Source organism: Mobula birostris, chromosome 7 (assembly GCF_030028105.1).
Source record: "Mobula birostris isolate sMobBir1 chromosome 7, sMobBir1.hap1, whole genome shotgun sequence".
NCBI lineage: Eukaryota > Metazoa > Chordata > Chondrichthyes > Myliobatiformes > Myliobatidae > Mobula > Mobula birostris.
Genome location: NC_092376.1, coordinates 160,304,537 through 160,326,577, shown reverse-complemented (window position 1 = coordinate 160,326,577; position 22,041 = coordinate 160,304,537). Strand labels below are relative to the sequence as shown.

The window sequence follows — 22,041 nt, the reverse complement described above, 5'->3', positions numbered from 1 at the left end:
TCTCTCAAAGTTGATGGGGAAGAATATACAGAGATGAATACCCTCATATTGGTTTAATGCTTGGAATCAAAGATAAATTTGATCACCTAAGAAACTTTGTGGTATATAATTTTCAAAGATCAATTACCATAATTGTCAACAAAGGTTTTACGTGTGGCCACAGAACTTGTAGTCACTTCACATTATTGTTTCTAAGTCTTTACAGCTTAAACTAGAGAAATATTATAAATCTCAGGGATAATCTGAAACCTATTTTAAGAATAAATTTACCTTTAATATGTTATTAGTGATGATAATTTCCATCCCATTATGAGTACAAATACCCCCATCGACAATGATTGACTGAAGGTAAATTGCTTGGTATCAGGTGGAAGTGCTGCAGATATAAAAACAGCAATCAATGTAAATGTTCTGGAAATTGATTGGCAAGCCCAGAAGATATGTTACACTATTAGAAATTGACCAACTAGACAGAATTTGACAATGTGAGGCAATTTTTTTTGAAAAGGAAAGTTCTGGCTGATTTATCAAGGGATGATTTAATTTGATGTGTAAAGTGACATTTAATTTTTAGTGGATTTCTGATGAATGTAAAAATCAGTATTAACAAGAATGAAAGCTGTGAGCTTAGGCTTGACATATGATAACCAGCTCTGTGGAATTTGAGTGCAAAGTGGAAACTGGAATTTAAAAGTTGAGCAGAATGAAGCTTCACAGCCTTTATGTATAACTACGGCCTCTTCCCCCAACTATGTATTAACAGTATAATCCTTAGAAGGGAAGTTTTAAAATTAGTTTTCCTCTTGTTGCTGGCACCCTTCCCAACCCACGAATATTGCAATCTTTCAAATGTGATGCTCTCAACATTCCACAGTGTCCCAGCAGGTGAGGACTAAGAAAATGAGTATATCTTATTGTGCCTTCCATTCTGTTCCACATTTTATTTGATCTGACCTACAAGCTTCCTTTTCAAGCTCGGCCTCCATCTTGCCCTTCTGGCCCTGCAATCCCATGTAACCACCTCCATGCTTACTGTATATTTTCACATGAACACTTGGTCAATATTTTTGGTATTTCCTTTGGACTTGATCTTTTGTTTGGTCCCTAGCGCTGTCTGTTTATTTGAACCAGAACCTGGTTATCATTTGGATGCTGACAAAGAAAGGCTATTGATAATAGAAAGCAGTTGTATTCTCTTTGTACTAGGGTCCATTTATAATTTTGTGCCTCATTAAAAATAGCTCACAGCTGAAATTTTGTCTCAAAAGTAATGTGTTCTTGGACTCCGTATATTTCTTTGACCAATTACACTCAGACCCTGCTTAACGCTGAGGATGCATTCCTTGGAGGTGGAGCGCTTTTAAATCAGCGGGGTCATTATAGTATTACATATAAATGGATATGTGCGCCTGATTTTAAACAAAATCAAACCAAAGATATTATTCTATGCATACACAGTAATTTGTGAAGTAACAAAGTAGGCGTGAAAATTTGACTGCCTTTTCTTAGGTTTCCTCTCATGAAGCATTTCTCTGTAGTAGGAAATCATGTCGAAGATACCTCTCTTTGCCTATTGCTTTGCTCCCAGTCAGGATCATTATCGATGAACTGGTTCATGATTTGTGTGATCTTGGTGATGCTAATGCTGAGGAATTTTGTGGTGAGGTTTCTTCCTAGTGTTTCCTCTTCTCCATCTGTGTCCTCAGATTCACCCAGGAAGCGTTGCTCTGCCAATTCTCGAAGCTTTTCACTATTAAGGGTCTTGATGTCTTCACTAGCCGCTTCACCAGAGATACATATGCGATGGCGGTCTATGAAAACCAAAGTCTGCTGTCTGTGAATTTTACTGACATATCTTCTTCTTCTTGTTGGATATGATTGAAGATGCTTCTTGTCTTTTCCATTATTATCAGCCGACTTAGGGACATGTTTCATATACTTAGTCAAGCAAATGTCTCCTTGAACGAGTCACACTCATTGATGATAACTTTGAGGTCATCGTAGCGGAAGCTTTTATCTTGCCTGCATTTTTTTGTATTTGATCTGATTGTCAACGTATCCAATTTCAAAGAGGCACCAACATCAACCTGATGCTCACCAGCTACCAAATGGCGCATCACTTGCCGTTTCATATCCATGCTAATGCATTTTCTGGACATCTTGGATGTACTACCCACACTGGAAGTTGCAGGCCATTCTCCAGACATTATGGATGAAAAATATAGAATAATTTGCAAGGGAATATTTACACACATGAGGGAGGGAGAGCTGAACTAATATGTGATTGGCTGTGAGTGACTCAATGCATATGTAAAGCATTCTCATTGGCTGATTGAACATTTACTGTAATGGTAGCTGCTCTTGAGAAGTTTTAAGTGTTGCTTAGAAAGAACTTTTGTCATTATAAAAAATGTCAATAAAGAATTGAATAACCGCATTATAACAAATCAGTGCTAAGGAGGATTTGAGTGTAATTCCACAAGAAATGAACTGTATTCCAGGACAGGTAAAAGGAAATAGTCTTTTGAAATTAAGTCTTCACCTCCTGCTTTTTATGGAGATGACGACTTAGCAAGAATAATCACTTAAACATAAAACTCTACTTATTGTCAAGTAGTAACAACAACCAGTTGAGAGGGATTCAACTAACTGGATACTGGAGATTGGCACTGAAACAGAAAGCACTGAAAATTGTCAGCAGGCCAGTCAGCAGCTGAATGGACAGCTAGCAGTTCAATAACCCGTCATCTGAACTGGAAAAGTGAAGGAAAAAATGAAAATATAATTAATATTCTTGAATTATTCTACTCATACAAGTCTCTATCCTTCACTTTCTTGTTCTGTTGAAATATTATTAACTAGAAAAGTTAGCTCTATATCTGTTTCCGTTGATGCTGTTTGACCTACTGAGCATGAATAGCCTTCCTATTTCTTTTTAAAATTTCGGGTTGTCTGCTTCTGCAGTTTTTTAGATTAAAATACTGGAGACTAACATAGGGGTTGATAGCCTGCAGTCATCCAGTTATAGCACAAGATATCGGTCAATGAGGAAAAGATGAAAATTCATTAAATAAACACACAGGAAGTAAAGTGAGTCATAGTGAATAGTACAATACATACACACAGCGAACTGTGTTGGACTAGAGTGAAAAATTGTTATTTACCTCATAGTTTAACTTTTCCTATACTTGCTTATATTTTTACATAATCATTTGTGTGTGTGTGTGTGTGTGTGATTGTTTCATGATTTTCCAGTAATTGTAACATATTTTGTATTTTTCTGTAAGCTTCTGAGTTTTTCTCAGCAGTTGTCTTTTTATGTAAACCTGACTATTTCATAGGCTACTTCTTATCATCTTTATATCTCTAGTGAGCTAATTTTTTTTTAGTATAAGATGACCACAACTTACTTGCTTCTTTGTCATTTCTTTGTTCCTCCTGCCTCACTTTCTCTCCCTTACAGCAGAGTAAGTTCATTACCATTATTTTTTGTTGCTCTGAACACCTAATAATACTGCAACAATGGCAAGATTGATGACTTATTCTTGACTTCTAAAGAACCTCTGGATCAACATCTCTAGATCCAACAAATGGACGCCTGTTTTATATTGCACCCATGGAAACCAGGCACAATAAAAACTGGCTTTATATTTTCCTACAGAGGAAGCTGGTTCTGGTCAAGGACCACTTGTTTCCTGTCTGCTGTGCCTTGTCTTGAAAGGCACCGGGGATGAAAAAAATATTAAAATGTAATTGATATTCTGAAGCATTCTGCCCATATGAGATATTTAGTATTATCTAGTCCCAAGTTTTTGGTACTGCATAGAGATGTGAATGATTTACATAGTAATTTCACTTCTTTGAACAGTCATTAAAAGAATGGCTGTGTTTGACTGTCACTGATGAGTATTACACAAACGTTTCTACTGAAATGAAATCCTTTTTAATGAGACATTGGCAGGACTGAATGGTTTGAGGGAGTGATGGAACAAATGCTTGCTGTTAATTATGGCATGCCCTGTATTTTCACACAAAGTATTCATCATTCAGAGTGTGATATTTTTTCAGAATGTGATTTTTTTTACCCTTTTATTCCTTCTCCCTCCCCACCTCCACAGCCACTTTTGACCATTTTTCATTGTTCAGTGTTAATTACCAAATGAATCAACTGGGCCACTTTTTTTTTCAGTGCCCTCAGGAAACACAATGATAATATTAAAGATGGGTTGGCATGCTCACCCAAAGCAGCAATTTTCATTTTTTTCCCCTTTTCAGCATAGATCAATTGTTCACAAAGAAAGCTGAAAATCTCTTAGTGTTTCTCTTTTGTCAGAATGGCAAATTCTATTTCACGGTTGAATCCTGCATTCTGAAGTCCGTTAGCTGGAACTCCAAGTAAAAACAGATGCTGCAGCTGTTAAATTCCTGTCCCAGCATGTCTTCATGTGGAGGGATTTGGTGGTCAAAGTAACAAACGTGCTTTCGGGGTTTACTATTATTCACGTGAAGATTGGGACAGGCACAGCTGGCAATGACAGGTGTGCAGTTAAATGTACAGATGGGGTACTTAGCCAAGTTGCCCCATTCCCTAAAAGCTGTATGCTAATGGCATCTCGCCATCTGACAGAACTCTCAAATATATCACCAGAAAAGAAATGGAACTTCTCTATTCCAGTATTTCTATCCTTTTAATGACAAGAGAAGTTGCAAATATTGACCAATTTCTTCTCTGGCACTGAAAATAAACTTTCAGAGCATAGTATTTGATAACATTTTAGTGCCTTTTCCAAAATAAAACATTTTTTCTATACCTTTCATCCTTGATATTTCCTTTATGCAGCCATTCTTTCCCTCTCTTTACTCACCTTTCTGTTTGACTGTTCATACAGTTATAGTTGCGAATTGACACATCTCAGCCAGTCTACAACAGATACTATCAGTTAGATTTTCAGTCTGATTGAGGAGATAGGTGGTGCCTTGCCCTATTTTCTCAAGGCCTCGATGCTCTGCAGAGCATACCTCACAGCTTTGCTTGTTAATCAACCGGTGGTCACATTGCAAAAATCCTGAGAAACCCTGTGGGAATGCATATGCAGCAAATACTCAGCACTGCCCCTAAAATCCACCTCATTATCTATAAGATGTTTACAAAAGGAGGGGAGGGAACATTGAAGGAGGGAGGGAACGTCGACTCAGACCATGAGAGGCCTGCGTCGGGCAAAGGGAAGAAGCTGAATATTTTATTAGCCTTTTTTGTTGTTTTGACAGCTGTCCAACTCCCACTCTTGTATGAAAGTGGAACAATAATTATAGTACCTTGATTCCACTACTCATCACTAAAATTGTACACCCCAAATAGAATCATAACTTTTTAATTATCGTTATAATTGAACAGATCGGGTGTGAAAGGTAGATGAGTTCTTCTTGATCACATTAGACTATTTGTCATGTGTGTTCTTTTAGTTTGATAGGTTGGCATTATCTTTGATAATTCACATGCATCAATAATAATGTTTTCCAAGATTAATCTTTTTATTAGTTTCATACAAATTTTGTCCTGTAGGTGCTTTTTATTAAGTAGCTCACCTTATGCCTACCTCAAGGCTGTGGGAAATAATGATCGTTAGTCATGGCCAGTTAATCACTCGTGTTTTGGTTGCCATGGGATAGTTGAAGCAATAGCAAACAATCACTTCAAAGCAATGCCACTAATACAGCAACATCTAATAATCATATAGCACTTTCAACATGAGGATATATTTCAGGATGGTTTAAGCAAAAATAATTGCACTGAGCTGCCTAACTCATGAAAGTAAATAATCAAAACTTGCTCAGAGAAATGGATTTTAGAGGGCTGTTTGAAGACATTGTTTCTATAATTAGGAAATCTCTAAGTATGGTTGCCAATGATAGAGCTATTAAACCCAGGACAATCCAAAGATTTATCGATGCTTTGGAAGATTATAGTGCTCAGGTAAGGATTTCTTGTACACTAGGAATTCTGCATATGCTAGAATTCTTGAGCAACTCGCACAGATGCTGGAGGAATTCAGCAGCATCTATGGAGGTAAATAATCAGTGCTTTAGACTGAGACCCTTAATGTCAGCTGTTTATTTCCCTCCATAGGGTCTGACCTGTGAATTTTCGTCATTGACTCATAGAGCAAGCAGCACAGAAACAAGCCCTTCAGCCCATCCAGTCCATGCTAACACACTATCATGTCTAGTCCCTTTTACTGTACCCGCACCTGCTCTGTAGCTCTCCACACCCCTCTCAACCATGTACCTATCCAACCTTCTCTTAAATGTTGCAATTGAGTTTGCATGCAACAATCCCACTGGCAGCTGCTTCCACACTCTCGCCATTGTAAAGTGTCCCAAGCGTGTAGGTGAGCAGTGGAATTTGGAAGATATGAAGAGAATGTGAAGACTTCTGAATGGAGGTTTCATTGAAAGGGAAGTTGATTATCAGTGCAGACCTGATGGACCAAAGGGCCAGCTTTCATGATGTACTTTCCTCTAATGGAGAGGATAAACCAGAGATTAAGAATCACTTGGTCTAACATGGTCTATGTCACATATCCTAGAAAGAAGGAAGCTTGAAAGATATTAATAAACTAATTGTTTCATAAATTGACATCAACATCCAGGTGTATGTTTTATAAATTATGTGGGCCACTGTCAGCTGTCTTTGGAAATTCCAGTTAGATATTACTGACATACTTATCCCTATCACTCAGATTTATAATTTGCTCAGAAATTTATTACCTTGGTTAGATACAATCTAACTTTTTGTCAATTTATGCTGATTCTTTCTGATTAATCCTTGTCATTCCTGGTGATTGCTTATGTTGCCTTTCATCAAAACCTCAGATACTTAACTGAAAAAGGAATACGCTTTTGTAGAGGAAGTACAGTGAAAATTCAGCAGATTAGCACCCCAGGGGTGATGGAAGTATTTGATGCAAGCTTGAACAGACTGGATCTCCATTTTCTAGAAGAAAATTAAAAAGTACAACTTTGAAAATCTGACGCAAAATTGGAAACTGTTGGATACATGCAGCAGTGTGGTTGCATCTGAAGAAAGGAAAAAACAATTAATGTTTCAATTTGGGATCCCTCATCGGGTTTTGACATGAAATGTTAACAATTTTGTATTCACAAGCACTTAGGTGAATGAAAAGGCTTGACAGGGTAGATATGGGGAGGAAATCTCCCTTGGCTGGGGAGTCCAGAATGAGGGATCCCAGTCTCAAAATTTAGAATTGAAATGAGGAGACAATTGTTCACTCAATGATGGAGATTATCAACCCTGGAGAACTGTGGGGGCTCAGTCATTGGCTGCGTTCAAAAATAAATCAAATGGATTTCTTTATTGAAACAATGAATGAATACGTGGATCAGACAGGAAATTCATGCAGTTGGAAGATCAGGTTAGAGAATGTTTGGCCTACACTTCTCCTGTTTCATATGTTGTTACATTTGAGGCAACTATGTTGTCTCCTCTTAGTGAAAGCCTTCTATCTCATGTCAACACTTCACGTAACTTACATATGTATTTTGCATTGTCTAGGTAAGACAAAAAACCACAATGTCACAGTTAGCATCAAGAAATATGACCTGTATGTTGAAACTAATTTTACAAACCTCTGAAGGATATAATGACCATCTATGTCAACTTTCTGAAACATCTAACTGTGATTCTAACTGAACCAGAATGTCACAGGAATTCTCCAGAGAGTAATAAAAAAAGAAAGGTGCCTCATAGTAGGTTTTCATACTTCATGCAAAGTTTGCCTTTTCTTTTTGACCAATTGCACCCTCTGGCAGCTTTTGTGATCTTTTGTGACTTCCCCTGATTTTCCCAGAATTATGCTTAGATGCATTCAACATTTCCAAGTGAATTTTCCTGATACTGTATTTTCCATTTCAAACATCACTGCAGCCTTTGCCTGAATATCTCTCTTTTCTTCTCTCACATACCCTTAGAAATTGGTTTTCTAAAACTGATGTTATCTATAAAAGTATAACAATCCTGACTAAATTATTGCATGTACATCTATTAATAATTGAAGTCTAACCGGTCTTCTGCTCTCAAAAATGCAGAAAATTAAGTCAACTCCTCTGTATCTGTAGAAGACTTGGAAGTGAACCTCAGAGCATTTTAATGCAGTAGGTTATTGAATAATTCCAACAAATTAAACATAAATATTAGGGAGTGAAGCCGACGGTTTGATTTGCACAATCAATGTCACCAACATTAATTGCGTCCAATGAAATGTTTTTTAATTTTATGCATAAAATGAATATTCTAAGTATTTTCTGAAGGATGTAATGGCCATGTCAGTGTTTGAGTTTACCACTTGAGTCAAGACATACAATTTAATTAAAGCTATAACATGTTCAACCATATTTTATAAAAGCATTCTTCCAGGACCGAGACTGTTAATGACTTATATACTAATTATTTCTGACCATAGACAGAAATGTAACAGTTGCAGAGTTAGATCTATTTTTGACATACCCAAGTGTACACACTCTTGTAATCCTAACAAAGATGTTCTTTCATAATTACACACAGTGGCAACATTATTAAGTATTTCCTAGACCTAATGAAGTGGCCACTGTGTATGTTCATGGTCTTCTGCTACTGTAGTCCAAAGATGCTCTTCTGCACGCCCTGTTATTTGCATTCCTGTTGCCTTTTTGTCAGCTTGAATCAATCTAACCTCTCTCTCATAAACAAGGTATTTTTGCCCACAGAACTACCACTCACTGGAGGTTTTTTAATTGTCATACTATTTTCTGTAAACTTCAGAGACTATTGTGTGTGAAAATCCCAGATCATCAGTTTCTGAGATACTCAAACCACCCCATCTGGCACCAGCAATCATTCCATGGTTAAAGGCACTTGTATCTGATTTCTTCTCATTCTGATCTGAACAACTGAACCTCTTGACCATGTCTGCATGTGTTTATACATCCAGTTGATGCCACGTGATTGGATGATTAGATATTTGCATTAAATGAGCAGGTGTACAGGCATCCTTAATAGCCACTCAGTGTATATGGTTATTCCTATCGACAAACAAAATTTGAGTGTTTCCACATGAACACTTTGTACTTAACTAGGAGAAAATTTCAGTCTTTAATCGATACAATTTTGCCAAAGCTGCATAACTATGTCCAATGACTTTCAGGGAGATAAACTAACTAGCTCAGTGCTATGTGTAAGAAGATGTTTCATTATTGCTTACTTTGCATAACTGTTCAAAAAGTTTTTTTTCTTTGTACATTAATTTCCTTGATTAGCTCAAGGTAAAACAGCAAGAAATAAAAAGTAACATACAGAACATATGAAATGAAAGGTAAACATAGGGGCAAGGCAATTATGGAGTATCCTAATTCTCTACTTCACCCTTCACACCAAAATACTTCTTTCATAATTACTCACCTTTTATTTAGCAATTGCTCCCTTTTAGATCCTTTCTTCTTTCCCCTCGTCCTCAAAAACACTCAAAGCCTGCTCTCTCCTTCAAAACCACATATTGTTTATTTTTGACAAGTTGCATTGGAAGATTTATTTACTTATGAAACAATGTTTGCTCATTTTTCATATGTACCATTATAGGACATTATCTAGTACATGCAAAAATAATGTGTTAAGGCCTTTCACCTTAACCAATGAACTTTGCTACAAATACAAAAATAGCTAATCTATTATCTTCTACTGAAAAGGATTCTAAATGGGCAATTTGCAAATCCCCATTCATCAGGCAAGAAACGAACACTGAATTGCCTTAGTCTTTGTTCACAGTTACACTACATGGTCTTTAAGTAATTGGTTTATGGGCTTTGATGAATTGACTGACAGCTGACATTCCTGTAAGGAAGAGCTGACTGTAAGCCATTCACAGCTCAGCTCGACTCAGACTTAAATACATGTTCAGTCTAATGTCAAAGTTCAAAATGATCTGGAAGTTGTAAAATGGCATAGATCTCACTTCACTGCAAGAATCACCATTATGTTTAGTGAGCAAGAGCGTGTATCCAGATGCATTTCACATCCAGTCTAATAGCTATTAGCTTTAGGACTGGCTGGCACACAGTCAGAGATACTCTTCATTCCAATGGGTGCCACTGTCTATATTCCAGTTTTGATAAATTCCACAAAATCTTTCAATAACTTACTTTGTATTATTTTATTTTAATGTTTTGATTGTTTTTAGATTGGTAGCATATTATACTCTTTTTTAAATAGAGGCAGCATGTTAGCATAGCGGTTGGACCATTAGATATAGGAGCAGAATTAGGCCATTTGACCCATCAAGTCTGTTTTGCTATTTCATCATGGCTGATCCATTTCCCTCTCAGCCCCAATCTCCCGCCTTCTTCCCGTATCCATGCTCTGACTAATCAAGAACCTGTCAACCTCTGCCTTAAATATACCCCATGTCTTGGCCTCCACAGCCAGCCGTGGCAACAAATTCCACAGATTCACCATTCTCTGGCTAAAGAAATTCCTCCTCATCTCCGCTGTAAATGGACATCTCTCCTTTCTGAGGCTGTGTCCTCGGATCCTCTCCACATCCACTCTATCGAGGTCTTTCAACATTTGATAGGTTTCAATGAGGTTGCCCCCCTTCTTCTACATTCCAGTGAGTAGAGGCCCAGAGCCATCAAACATTCCTCATATGACAAGCCTTTCAATCCCGGAATAATTTTTGTAAACCTCCTCTGAACTCTTTCCAATGTCAGCATATTCTTTGTTAGATAAGGGACCTGGTACAGATTGGAGTAAAATCAGGGTTCAGCTCCCACCATCGCCTGTAAGGAATTTGTATGTAAACACGAGGAAATCTGCAGATGCTGAAATTTCAAGCAACACACATAAAAATTGCTGGTGAACACAGCAGGTCAGGCAGCATCTATAGGAAGAGGTACAGTTGACGTTTCAGGCCGAGACCCTTTGTCAGGACTAACTGAAAGAACACATAAAAATTTCTGGTGAACTGCAGCAGACCAGGCAGCATCTATAGGAAGAGGTACAGTCGATGTTTCGGGCCGAGTCCCTTCATCAGGACTAACTAAAAGAAGAAAGTTAGTCCTGATTTTTAAACTTTCAGTTAGTCCTGACGAAGGGTCTCGGCCCGAAACGTCGACTGTACCTCTTCCTATAGATGCCGCCTGGCCTGCTGCATTCACCAGCAATTTTTATGTGTGTTGCAGGAGTTTGTATGTTCTCCTAATGACTGCATGAGTTTCTTCTGTGTGCTCTGCTTTCCTCCTACGTTCCAAAGTTGAGCGAGTCAGGGTTACTAAGTTGTGGGGACCCTAAGTTGGCACCAGCAGCATTGCAACAGTGGCAGATCTGCTCACAGCACATCTCGGTCTGTGTTGGTTATTGATGCAAACAACACATTTTACTGCATGTTTTAAAGCTCAGGTGAAAAAAATAGAACTAGTCTTTATCTTTAACCTTTTTAAAAAAATGTTTTTCAAAATGATTTGAACTATTTCATAGCTTTTAAATGTTGATGACATTTTAAGACAATTCCAAAAGTCTCTGGCAATGCTTTGGTGCTTGAAACTTCTTGGTCTCTCAGAGCCACCTCTGGCTCATGGGATTCTCTTCAGTTGTTGAGGGTCATTTGGGTGGCCTCCTCTGAGAAAGATGCTGCAGACTGAGGCGTCAGGGAAATGGGCCTGACCAACATGATTTGACCCCATACTTTCCACCTTATAGAATTAAGCAAGCTTAAAATGAGCACTGTCACAGAAAATTCATGTGTGTCTATGTGTGGGCACGTCTGTATGCACACATATCTAAGCACAGATGCATGTTTTGCTAAATTAAGAGAAAAACTAAAGCACTATTTTTCCACTAGTTGCTAGGCAGCACACCAAAACAAGCAGCATACATTTGGAGGCATATGTATGAAGTATTTTGAAGCATTTGTTTAGTTCCTTTTATTTTAGAACATAAAAGTTCTTTGTAGACATTCATATTATAGAAGATAAAATGTTAATAATTCATCCATACCATCCCCGTCTACTATAGTTATCACTACAACCTCTTCTCATCTGCTGAATATACTCTTCATACAGCTGAGTCGATTACATCCTGATATATCTAATGCAGCTCCTCCTTTGGTTGAAACTTATCAGTTGCAATTAGTTAATTTGTAATCAATGCAAAATAATTATAGGTTGAACAAGACATCAGATACTGTTTTCACAGTAAAGTCAGATTTTGTTCATGTTTTTAATTGACAGGAGATGATATTTAATTTGCAAGTGTTATGTGGAATTTGTACTTTCTCCATACTTGCCCAACTGTCACATCCTAACACACACTGACCCCATGCATCAGATTTGGAATTGTGTTAATAGTTCTTTTCTTTCATTTGCATTTAGCATTTCTTGAGAAATTTGTAACTGTAATGTAATATTTCATTTCCATAAACACCAAAACAATATGTTATTAGTCAATAGGATTCTCATGTTTTGTCTTGTTCATTATATTTTAAAAACCCTAGCTCTGTGGCTCTAATTTTAAAGCTAGCACCACTTAAAGTTCGCATTAAACAAGGATGTCGACTCATTAGATACAATGCAATATGTAGACTCCATGAAGATGTCAGAGTTCTTTTCAATTTTCTTTGAAGATTATTTCTGCCTGTGGAATAATGAGACTGTCAGGCACTTACACTGGGTGAAGTTAATTGGAGAGAGCAAAGGGGCAAGGTCATGGTTATGGAAAAAGGGTAAAGGTCTGCAGACTGAAAACTCACTTCAGATAGAAAAGCAGACCAACATCTTGTTCTTTCATCCCATATCTATAATGTAGTTGTGGGGTTGCTTTTTTCGCAATATCTTCCCTTTTGTCTTCCCTTACCTCATATGTTGCCAGGACACTTTATGTCTAGGATATGAATAGCCCAGTTATTATTTTTCTTGTGAGACTGGGTTTTTTTTTGAATTGCAATTATGAAAGTTCAGAATTTGAAAATGACTGTTTGTTTGAAAAGACCCTCCTTGCCATTCAACAACGATAATTGCATAAAAAGCATCATCTTGCATCCATCAGGGATGAGCGATTAATTAAAATATTTGTTGTACTTGCTTGTTTTGTTTCATTGTTCTTTGAAAGGGAATAGATGAGAGTCTGTCTCATGATTGGAACCAGATTGCATTTGTGAAAAATTAGCTTATGTAAACAGGCAAACAGGCAGAGATGCAAAATGCGTCACGTGGCTCGGTCTAATTGTTGAGGGACAGATTTAGAAAATACATAAGCTGTCAGAACCAAGCAGTTAACATGACCTGACGTCAGCTGCGTTTATTAAGACTGCCTGGAAGTACACACTTGGAGATGTGGCTGAATCCAGTGAAGGCGGTTTGCCCTTTGACTCCCATGATTTCAGGGGTTTGCAAAATAATAGATTGTTAAGACTTGCAACCTATAGAGAGTGAAAGCAGCTTTGCACCTTGTTATAGTTATTCAACAAAGCACAGCTGAAACGTTGTGCTAGGATATTCTTGCAAGATTTTAGACTAATTTTCCATTAATTTTCCATGTTTTCTCCATCTTTCCTTTGTGGCCTGATTTGTCCTGTACATCATTCTCTGACTGAAGGAAGCAAGCCAATGAAATCTGAGAGGCAGGCCAAGGAATAAGTTACTTGTCTGCCCAATCTCTCCCTCATATCTCGGCAACAATCTCGTAAATCGTCTTTGCATGCTTAATGACATCTTTCCTATAATTGGATAACCAAAACTGTACACAGTACTCCAGCTGTGGCTTCACCAACACCTTGTCCAACTGCAACATACATACAGTAATTAATGTCCCTTTCTCAATGTGCCGATTGATGAAGTCAGTGTGCCTTCTCCACGCTATCTGTGACATCACTTTCTTAGGGTCTCTCTGATTAATTAATTCCAGGAATTAACACAATATTAATAGAATTAAATTTTTTTTTTTACTTTTTGTGATTTTCTTTCCAAAAGCATTGAAGATAGGATTAAAGTGCATTTTTCCGTGTGGAGAAACTAATGATGAAGTCTCCAGGAATTTGTAGAAGAGTTGGCAGCTCAGTGATATCCCAGTGTGGTTTCTTTTTTAGGAAGAAAGTTAAACTGCTTATCCTGGTGTAAACAGCACATGGATTAAGATTCAGTTTAATCTTCCCATTGTTATTATGTGTGCTTCTTAAGTGATTCAAAGCTGGAATGCCACAAGAAATTCTACCTTGCTCCAATATCGGAGGGGAGAAATCAGGACAAGTAGAATCATTACCAAGAGAGATGGATGCTGTAAATTTAAACAAAAAGTCATAAATCTAATTACTCCACTGAGTAAACGTACTTTCAGTAGGTAATCCTAAATGAGCTGAAAATTAAATTAGGAAATACATGCCAAAATAACTGAGGAATATTCTGCTAGCCCTCAAGGCAGCCTGACATATAGGATAATCATAAGAGTAGATCACTCAACCAGGGCAAGTGAAAGTTGACAAAAAAAGACACAAAAACAAAACATAGAAAGCAAAACACACAAATTGCTGGAGGAACTCAGCCACTCAAGCTGCATCTATAGAAATGAATAAACAGTTGATGTTTCAGGCATAAACCCTTCTTCAGGACTGAAAAGGAAAGAGGAATATGCCAGAATAAAAAGAAGGGGGAAAGGGAAGGAGGCTAGCTAGAAAGTGATAGGTGAAGCAGGTCACTGGGAAAGGTAAAGGAATGAAGAAGAAGGAATCTGATAGGACAGGAGAGTGAACCATAGGAGAAAGGGAAGGAGGAGAGGACCCAGAGGGAAGTGATTGGCAGATGAGGAGAGGTAAAAGGCCAGAGTAGGGAATAGAGGAAGAGGAGAGGGTAGGGATTTTTTTTTACCAGAAGGAAAAATCAATATTTATGCCTTAGGTTGGAGACTACTCAGGCAGAACATAAAATGTTGCTCCTCCTCCCTTGTGCCTCATCTTGGCACAAGAGGATGTCATGGACCGACATGTCAGAAGGGGAAGAGAATGAAAATCAGAATTAAAATGTTTGGTCTCTGGGAAGTTCTGCTTTAGATGGATGGAGCAGAGATGCTCAACGAATTGGTCTCCCAACTTATGACGCAGGAACGTTGTTTTCTAATTAATGACAAGTAGTTACTGCTTGGGCTTTATTACCATTGACATTACCAGTTGACTCTTGATTCTACTATGTAAAAGAGGTGCTCTAGATCATTCATGCTCTGTGGCTAGCAGTGATCAGACAAAAAACAGAGACCACTTTCAAAAGTCTGGCAAATTAGATAGTTATTAAAGATTGTTGAAGTGAAATTGGTTACTCACCATTACATGGTACTGAAACTCCAAAAAATGGTTGCACTACTTTGATAATGGGAACAGCAGTTTGGCTGTTCCATTATAAATTTAGACATATGGCATTTGTCACTTTAACAACTTAATGTAGTTAAATTAATTGTTTCATCTAATGAACATGGGAGCTAGGCTATCAGCTGTGTACATACATCTATTGGTGCTTCTGGACACATCTTCAGTGATGTTCCTGGAATCATCAGATGTTTTGGGTCTTTTAACATCATACAACCTCCTCCAGGTGACCCAGCCGGGACTGATCAGACTCCAGCTTGTGTCCAGATGGCTACCTACTTATGACTCCATGGCTCCCCTCTTTTGAGCCACAGCCATCTTGAGGCCCTCTCTGTCGCATCGGTGGTACTGCAGATGGCTCTCCTCTTCCTCTCTCCCTCGATGCCCAAAATGCTGAAGGCTCTAACTAAAGAACGGGCTACGAATCCCCAACAACCAACCTCCACTGGGAGACACCTCGCTCTCCATCCAGCCTTTACTAAAATTATCCCTTTATACTTTGTTCAAATTCAGTCCATTTTTTTATGATTTAAATTTGGGAAAATGGGAAGATCAGTAGATCAGGGAAAGGAGAAAAATAAAATTAGTCATTCAGGTGGGATCTTTTTATCTCTGTTCGTTTTCTTCAATAGTGAGTTTGAACTTAGTTAACAGAAACTGTAATGTTCAAAGTTGTAAAATCCAAAAAAGATTTTTAGAAATATTTCAGAATGAATCAAAATATAGTGGTTAAATAAAGCAACAAAAGCATCACCATAAAGCTAAGTTTGTTGCTTATTTTTACAGTAAATTACCTAGAGACATTGGTACATGTCATTAGAATATAATTTTAAATAAAATTTTCTTAAATTATGATATAACTCTCAAAGCTAAATCATTTTCCCCCAAAAAGGAAAAGGGGTGTGAGAGAGAATCCTGTAATTAAGGAAGTGGCAACTTGGACTTCCCAAATTATGAGAGTGTGAGGTGGAGAGAAGATCATGGATTTCAAAAGGAAATCAGATAGATAGGCATTTAAAGGACATTTTGCAAATCTTTGGTGACAGAGCAAAGCAGTCAAAGTAACTGGATGTCCTACAGAAAGCTGCAAAAGGCCAAATGCTCCCTTTCTAGGACATAGTAACTAAAAGGCATTTTTGATTTAGATATACATCGCAACACAAGCCCATGACAAATCTCAATTCAAATAGGAAATAAGAAAAAGGTGGGCAACAATTAAGTCATAACTGCTCTGGTGTTCTTTGTGATCAGAATAGAAATTCTCTGAAATTAGTAGAATATTCAAATAAATATCTTTATAGAACATATATATTTGGAAACAGGCTCAGGAACCTGAAATGTACAAAATTAATATTTGCATATAAATTGTTTGCAGAACAGCAATTGATTAAAATACTCACATTCATAATATTGCATCAAAATATATCTAGTTTTATTATTTCTTCCTGAGAGTTCATTGCAGTATTTTTTTTTCAGAATCAAAACAAGTTTATTAAAATGATTTTACTGATTTAACTCCCTTACATTCTCAGGGTTACCAGTTTGAATAGATGGTGCCACTGATTGTTCAGTTGCTATGGTAGCTCAGTAAAAATTATCTGGACCTTTGATATGGTCATTGGTATCCATTTATTTGGGAAGGAATTAATGCAGTTCTTATTTTTATCATGGTCTTTTTTTCAATTTGACCTATAGCATGGACATCAAATTGAATTCAGTTACAGTAACCCTGAAGTCAAATAATTTACAGATGTTCTCCTTTAAAACTGACTTATGAATAATGGCCACACAGGAAAGCATCCAAGAGTAGTTGGTATCCTGTGGAGCCATGTTAAGAAGGGAACTAATGACTTTGAGAGTGGAACATTGGCAATTAAGAACATTAATGGTTTAAAGCAATAAATTTGTGTTTGGTTCTGAAGAATAAAGAAAGTGTTCCCATCAATTTCTTGAATGAAGTCTTCTCCAGTTGTCGACTCAGACTTCTGGACGGACTGAATCGTTAAATGTTACTAGCCTCGATTCTCAATCTGCTTTGCACACAAGCAATACAATTGAGAAAAAAGATAGCTGGGACTGAGCTACTCTCCCCGGGCAATGCACAATTATGTTTTAGATGCACTTTTAGTGAGAAAATGTGCATTGTGTGATGAAACACCATTCAACAACTGACCCTCTCTTCCCCAGGTCGTCCCATCCCACATTCATCATCGCCTAGCCATCCATTTGCCCAGCAGACCAGCACCCATCTTTCATCATCTAGTGTGAAAGACTACCAAATGCCACTGCTTGACAGCAGCGTCTCTCATCCAGCTCTTGAATCCAACCCCAATGAGGAGTTCGCCATAAACTCATACCTGCTGCGAGCAGGTTCTGGTGCACTGCCTCCTTCCAGTAATGGTAAGAACTTATTCTTATATTTGCCTTACCAGAAATTCACTGCAAGTTTGATCTGTTAGCTGAAGTTTCACATCTTAGCTTGCCTGCAAGTACTTCTTTTAGAGGTATTGACATCTTTTGTTATGTTTTATGTGTTCTACGTTCTCGTTCCTTGTTAATAAGCACGTCAAAGCCAAAGGATAATCAAAATTTCCTGTGGTTAATTAAATCAATAATATAACTTATTGGAGGATTCAATGGTCAAGAACTGTGGCAGGACATTACATCAGAAATCATTATTCTGAATAGGAATATATTATTTTCTTTCTCTTTCTATAGTCAGCAGTGTTGGATTTTCTGTTTCATTAATGGGCTTTCCCATGATTCTTTTTTTCCTTTGTGGAATCCATTTTCTTTTTTGCGATAAATCAGTGTGCACGTTGGAAGGAAGTATAATTATATTCCTTCTCAGGATCCATTACTTCATTGTGATCATTCATTTATTATTTGTAGAAGGGACATCAATCATGGCAGCAGTAGCAGCTTTGGCAAATTATTTTAACTATTCTGAATCCAAGTAAGTGGAAAATATAACCTTGAAACTTAATTGATTAATAAAAGATTCCCACATATGTGAATAATAGAACTCCTTGCCCTCAGAATGCATTAGTTTCAGCCATTGAATAAATAAAGCTGGTATGTCCATGAGACTGAAATTGGGGTGAGTCTATTTTCCCCCACTCTCTTTTTCCATTCCCCACACTTACTCCTTCTCTACTCATCTGCTTATCACCTCCTTCATTCTTTCCCTTCTCCCATGATCCACTGTCCTCTCCTATCATATTCTTTCTTCTTCAGTCCTTTACCTTTTGCACCTATCACATCTCAGCTTCTCACTTCTGTTACATTCTATCTCGTACTTCCTCCTTCCACCTTCTCAATAAGGCTTCTTCCTCCTTGTTTTCCGGTCTTGATGAAGTGTCTCATCCCAAAACATTGACCCTTTATTCCTCTCCATAGATGCTGCCCAACCTGAAGAGTTCATCCCGCATTTGTATGTGTTACTCTTCCTTTAATCTTTATTTCATGTCTTTTTTCCCCATAAGTTCCTAATTCCAGTGTTTTTTTTCTCTAATGGAATGGAATTAGATGACTCACCTTGAGTAATTTTCAGTGATTAATATTGCTGGACAGAGAAAAAATATTCCAAATTTTCTTTTGTGGTTTGTTATTTTTAACTATGAAATAAAGTTTGTTGTGCCAGTTTTCCAAACCAATGTTAGAATTTATGAATCAGTTCCCTCCCTCCTTTCATTGTCTCATAGAATCAACATGACTGAAAAGGATATGGCCCAGCCATTCAGTCTGTTTTGCTAAATCTTTGAAAAAGCAACCTGACTAACGCTAACACTTTACTCCTTCCCAGTGGTTGTAAGTTTATTTGCTGTTCAAGTACATAACCAATTACTTCAGAAAGTTAGTTCTGTGTTTTGTCCACCAGACTCTCTTGCATATGTTTTCAATTTCAACTCATTGCATAGAAATCAAAGGGATTCTTCATTTCCCTTTAGTTCTTCCTTCCATTATTTTTATTCTTAATCACAATTATATTGTTTTGTGGTCCATTAAAACAGTCAGGATTTATATTAATGTATTTTTTAAAACTCAAAGGAAAATTGTCCCTGGACTATCCTGCATTTAAACAGTATTACCAACACTATTTTTTTTAATAAGGTATTGCTTGGAAGTGGATTTAAATAACTTTTGCATTTGTCAACAAGTGCTCTAACTTTGATGTTGTGACCATTTTAAATGTCCAGAGACTGGCTTCAAGTTCAAGTTTGCTGGAATTGTCCTTGCCTCACCTATGTAAAATGAGGTTGCTGTTGGCTCTTTGTTTTAATTGCAGCTTTTCTGAATTAAAATTAGTTATTCTCTTATACATAAAGAAGAAGAAGCTGGAAGTACTCAGCAGGTCACATCATACTTGTTGAGAAAGAAGCAGAATTAACATTTCTCTCTCCACATTGATTTCAGGGGCCTGCTGTGCATTTCCGGTATTTTCTATTTTATTTCAGTTATCTAGTCCCTACAGCATTTTACATGGTTGGCAAAGTGCAGACAAACATATTTTAATTTTCGTAATTTACAGATCACTCAAAGAATGATAAAAATGTACGGTTTAGTGGGTTTTATTGTACTTAGGCTGGCTCGCGCCCTAAGCAATCCCTGTGACTGCACTAACATTGTATAGTCCTGAGGGCCATCTGGTAAAGTGAGCAGTCTACAAGTAGTGATCAGATATAGCTGTTGCATAGGTGACATTGTACTTGGATCTCTGATGGAGTTTTTATAGTTTATGTTGTCAAGGATCCTTTTAAATCTTTCCTTTGATCAGGGATATCTAAAATCAGTTTTTATTTAAATTAATAACTTTATTTAAAGCAACAGACTCAAAATGGTGGAGGAACACAGCAGGTCAGTAATTGCCAGGACCCTTCATGAAGGGTCTCAGCCAAAAACATTGACTGTTCATTCCCCTCCGTAGGTGCAGCCTGACCTGCTGAGTTCCCCCAGCATTTTATATGTGTTACTCTGGGTTTCCAGCACCTGCAGTATCTGACGAAGGGTCTCGGCCTGAAACGTTGCCTGTACCTCTTCCTAGAGATGCTGCCTGGCCTGCTGCGTTCACCAGCAACTTTGATGTGTGTTGTTATCTGCAGTATCTCCTGTGTTTATAAATGTATTTAAAATTGCATTAACATATACATTCATTTGAAACTTTAGTACAGATTAAGGGGAAAGTAAACCATTTACCTTCACTTGCTTTTTGCATAACTGGCAAAAGCAGAGGGTCTATATACAAATACTATGTAATCTCAAGTTCAGCTGGACTCTGAATTCATTGACTATAGTGAAGTAGACTCTTAGTTCACCACTTGGCTACATGACTGTTCATAACTGGCTACAAGGTGGAGCACAAGGCCAGACATGCAAATGTCAATCCCCCAGTGCATTTCATGCTTTCACATTGAAACGTGCCAGTGCAGAAATGATTGGACTAGGTAGAGTGGATGTGGAGAGGATGTTTTCTATAGTGGGAGAGTCTAGAACTATTGGACACAGCCTCAGAATAGAAGACATCTCTTTAGAATAGAGATAATAAGGATGTTTTTTTAGCCAGAGGATGGCGAATCTGTGGAATTCATTGCCACAAATGGTTGTGGAAGTCAGATTGTTGGATATAATTAAAGCAGATATTGATAGGTTTTTGATTAGTAAGGGTGTCAAATTTTACGGTAGAAAGTAGGAGAATGGGGTTGAGAGGGATAATAAATCTGCCAAGGTGAAAGGCATTTTGTATGTGTTACTTTAAATAAAGTAATAGGCCAAATGGCCTAATTCTGCTCCTATGTCTTAAGGTCATGTAAACCTCACCAGCAATTCTCTTCCAAACCACTGGCAAAAAGCAAGCACACTTTAACTACGCAAACAACAGGAATTCTGCAGATGCTGGAAATTCAAGCAACACACATCAAAGTTGCTGGTGAACGCAGCAGGCCAGGCAGCATCTCTAGGAAGAGGTGCAGTCGACGTTTCAGGCCAAGACCCTTCGTCATGACTGAAGGACACGGGATTGCAGAGTATTGGTGGGGGAAGGGGAGACGGGAGTCACAATAGCAGCACATAAAGACCCGGCCTGGAGTTCAAGGCTGGAATCTTGAGAGCTTGGATCAGAGGGGGGAGGGGGGAGGCTGGGGGTGTCAGTGGAGAGGGGATGGTTGGGGTGACAGGAAGATGGAGCCTCTGAGTACCCAGGAGCTGACGGTGGGATCTGAGGAAGACGGGGCTGCGGAGTGGTGGTGGGGGAAGAGGAGACGAGAGTCACAATAGCAGCACATAAAGACCCGGCCTGGAGTTCGAGGCTGGAGTTGCAGTTGGTGGTTGCGCAATCGCTGTGAAGGTGTCCATGGTCGTTGCTGGAGTCCGGGTTTTGAATATGCCCTGAGGTGTTGGAGCCGGCGAGATCAATGGCAGAGGCAATCTGAAGTCCATGCCTGCTAGTTTCAGGGCCAGCAGGCTCTGGAGTCCGTAGATGTAGGATCTTGCGATCTTTGCCTAACATGACAAAGTCAAAAAAACGGCGATTGCACGCGTGAATCTGACGGAGGATGAAATAACGGGTAGGACCATTACAGACGGCGAAGAAAGTGTCCCGAAGGTATGGAGGGGTCTGGGATAGGGACACCAAGTACCTTCTCATGGC

The 22,041-nt window shown here is 38.1% G+C and overlaps 1 protein-coding gene across 4 annotated transcripts in view; it reads left to right on the top strand.

Moving 5' to 3' along the window:
* The window catches only part of tenm2a (teneurin transmembrane protein 2a), a 588,582-nt gene that overhangs the window by 201,089 nt on the left and 365,452 nt on the right, over positions 1–22,041 (top strand). For all 4 annotated transcript variants that reach the window (XM_072264025.1, XM_072264023.1, XM_072264022.1 and 1 more), the window contains exon 2: positions 17,583–17,795. In XM_072264025.1, the coding sequence (XP_072120126.1) occupies positions 17,583–17,795 (213 nt within the window). The remainder of the gene's footprint in view (positions 1–17,582; positions 17,796–22,041) is intronic.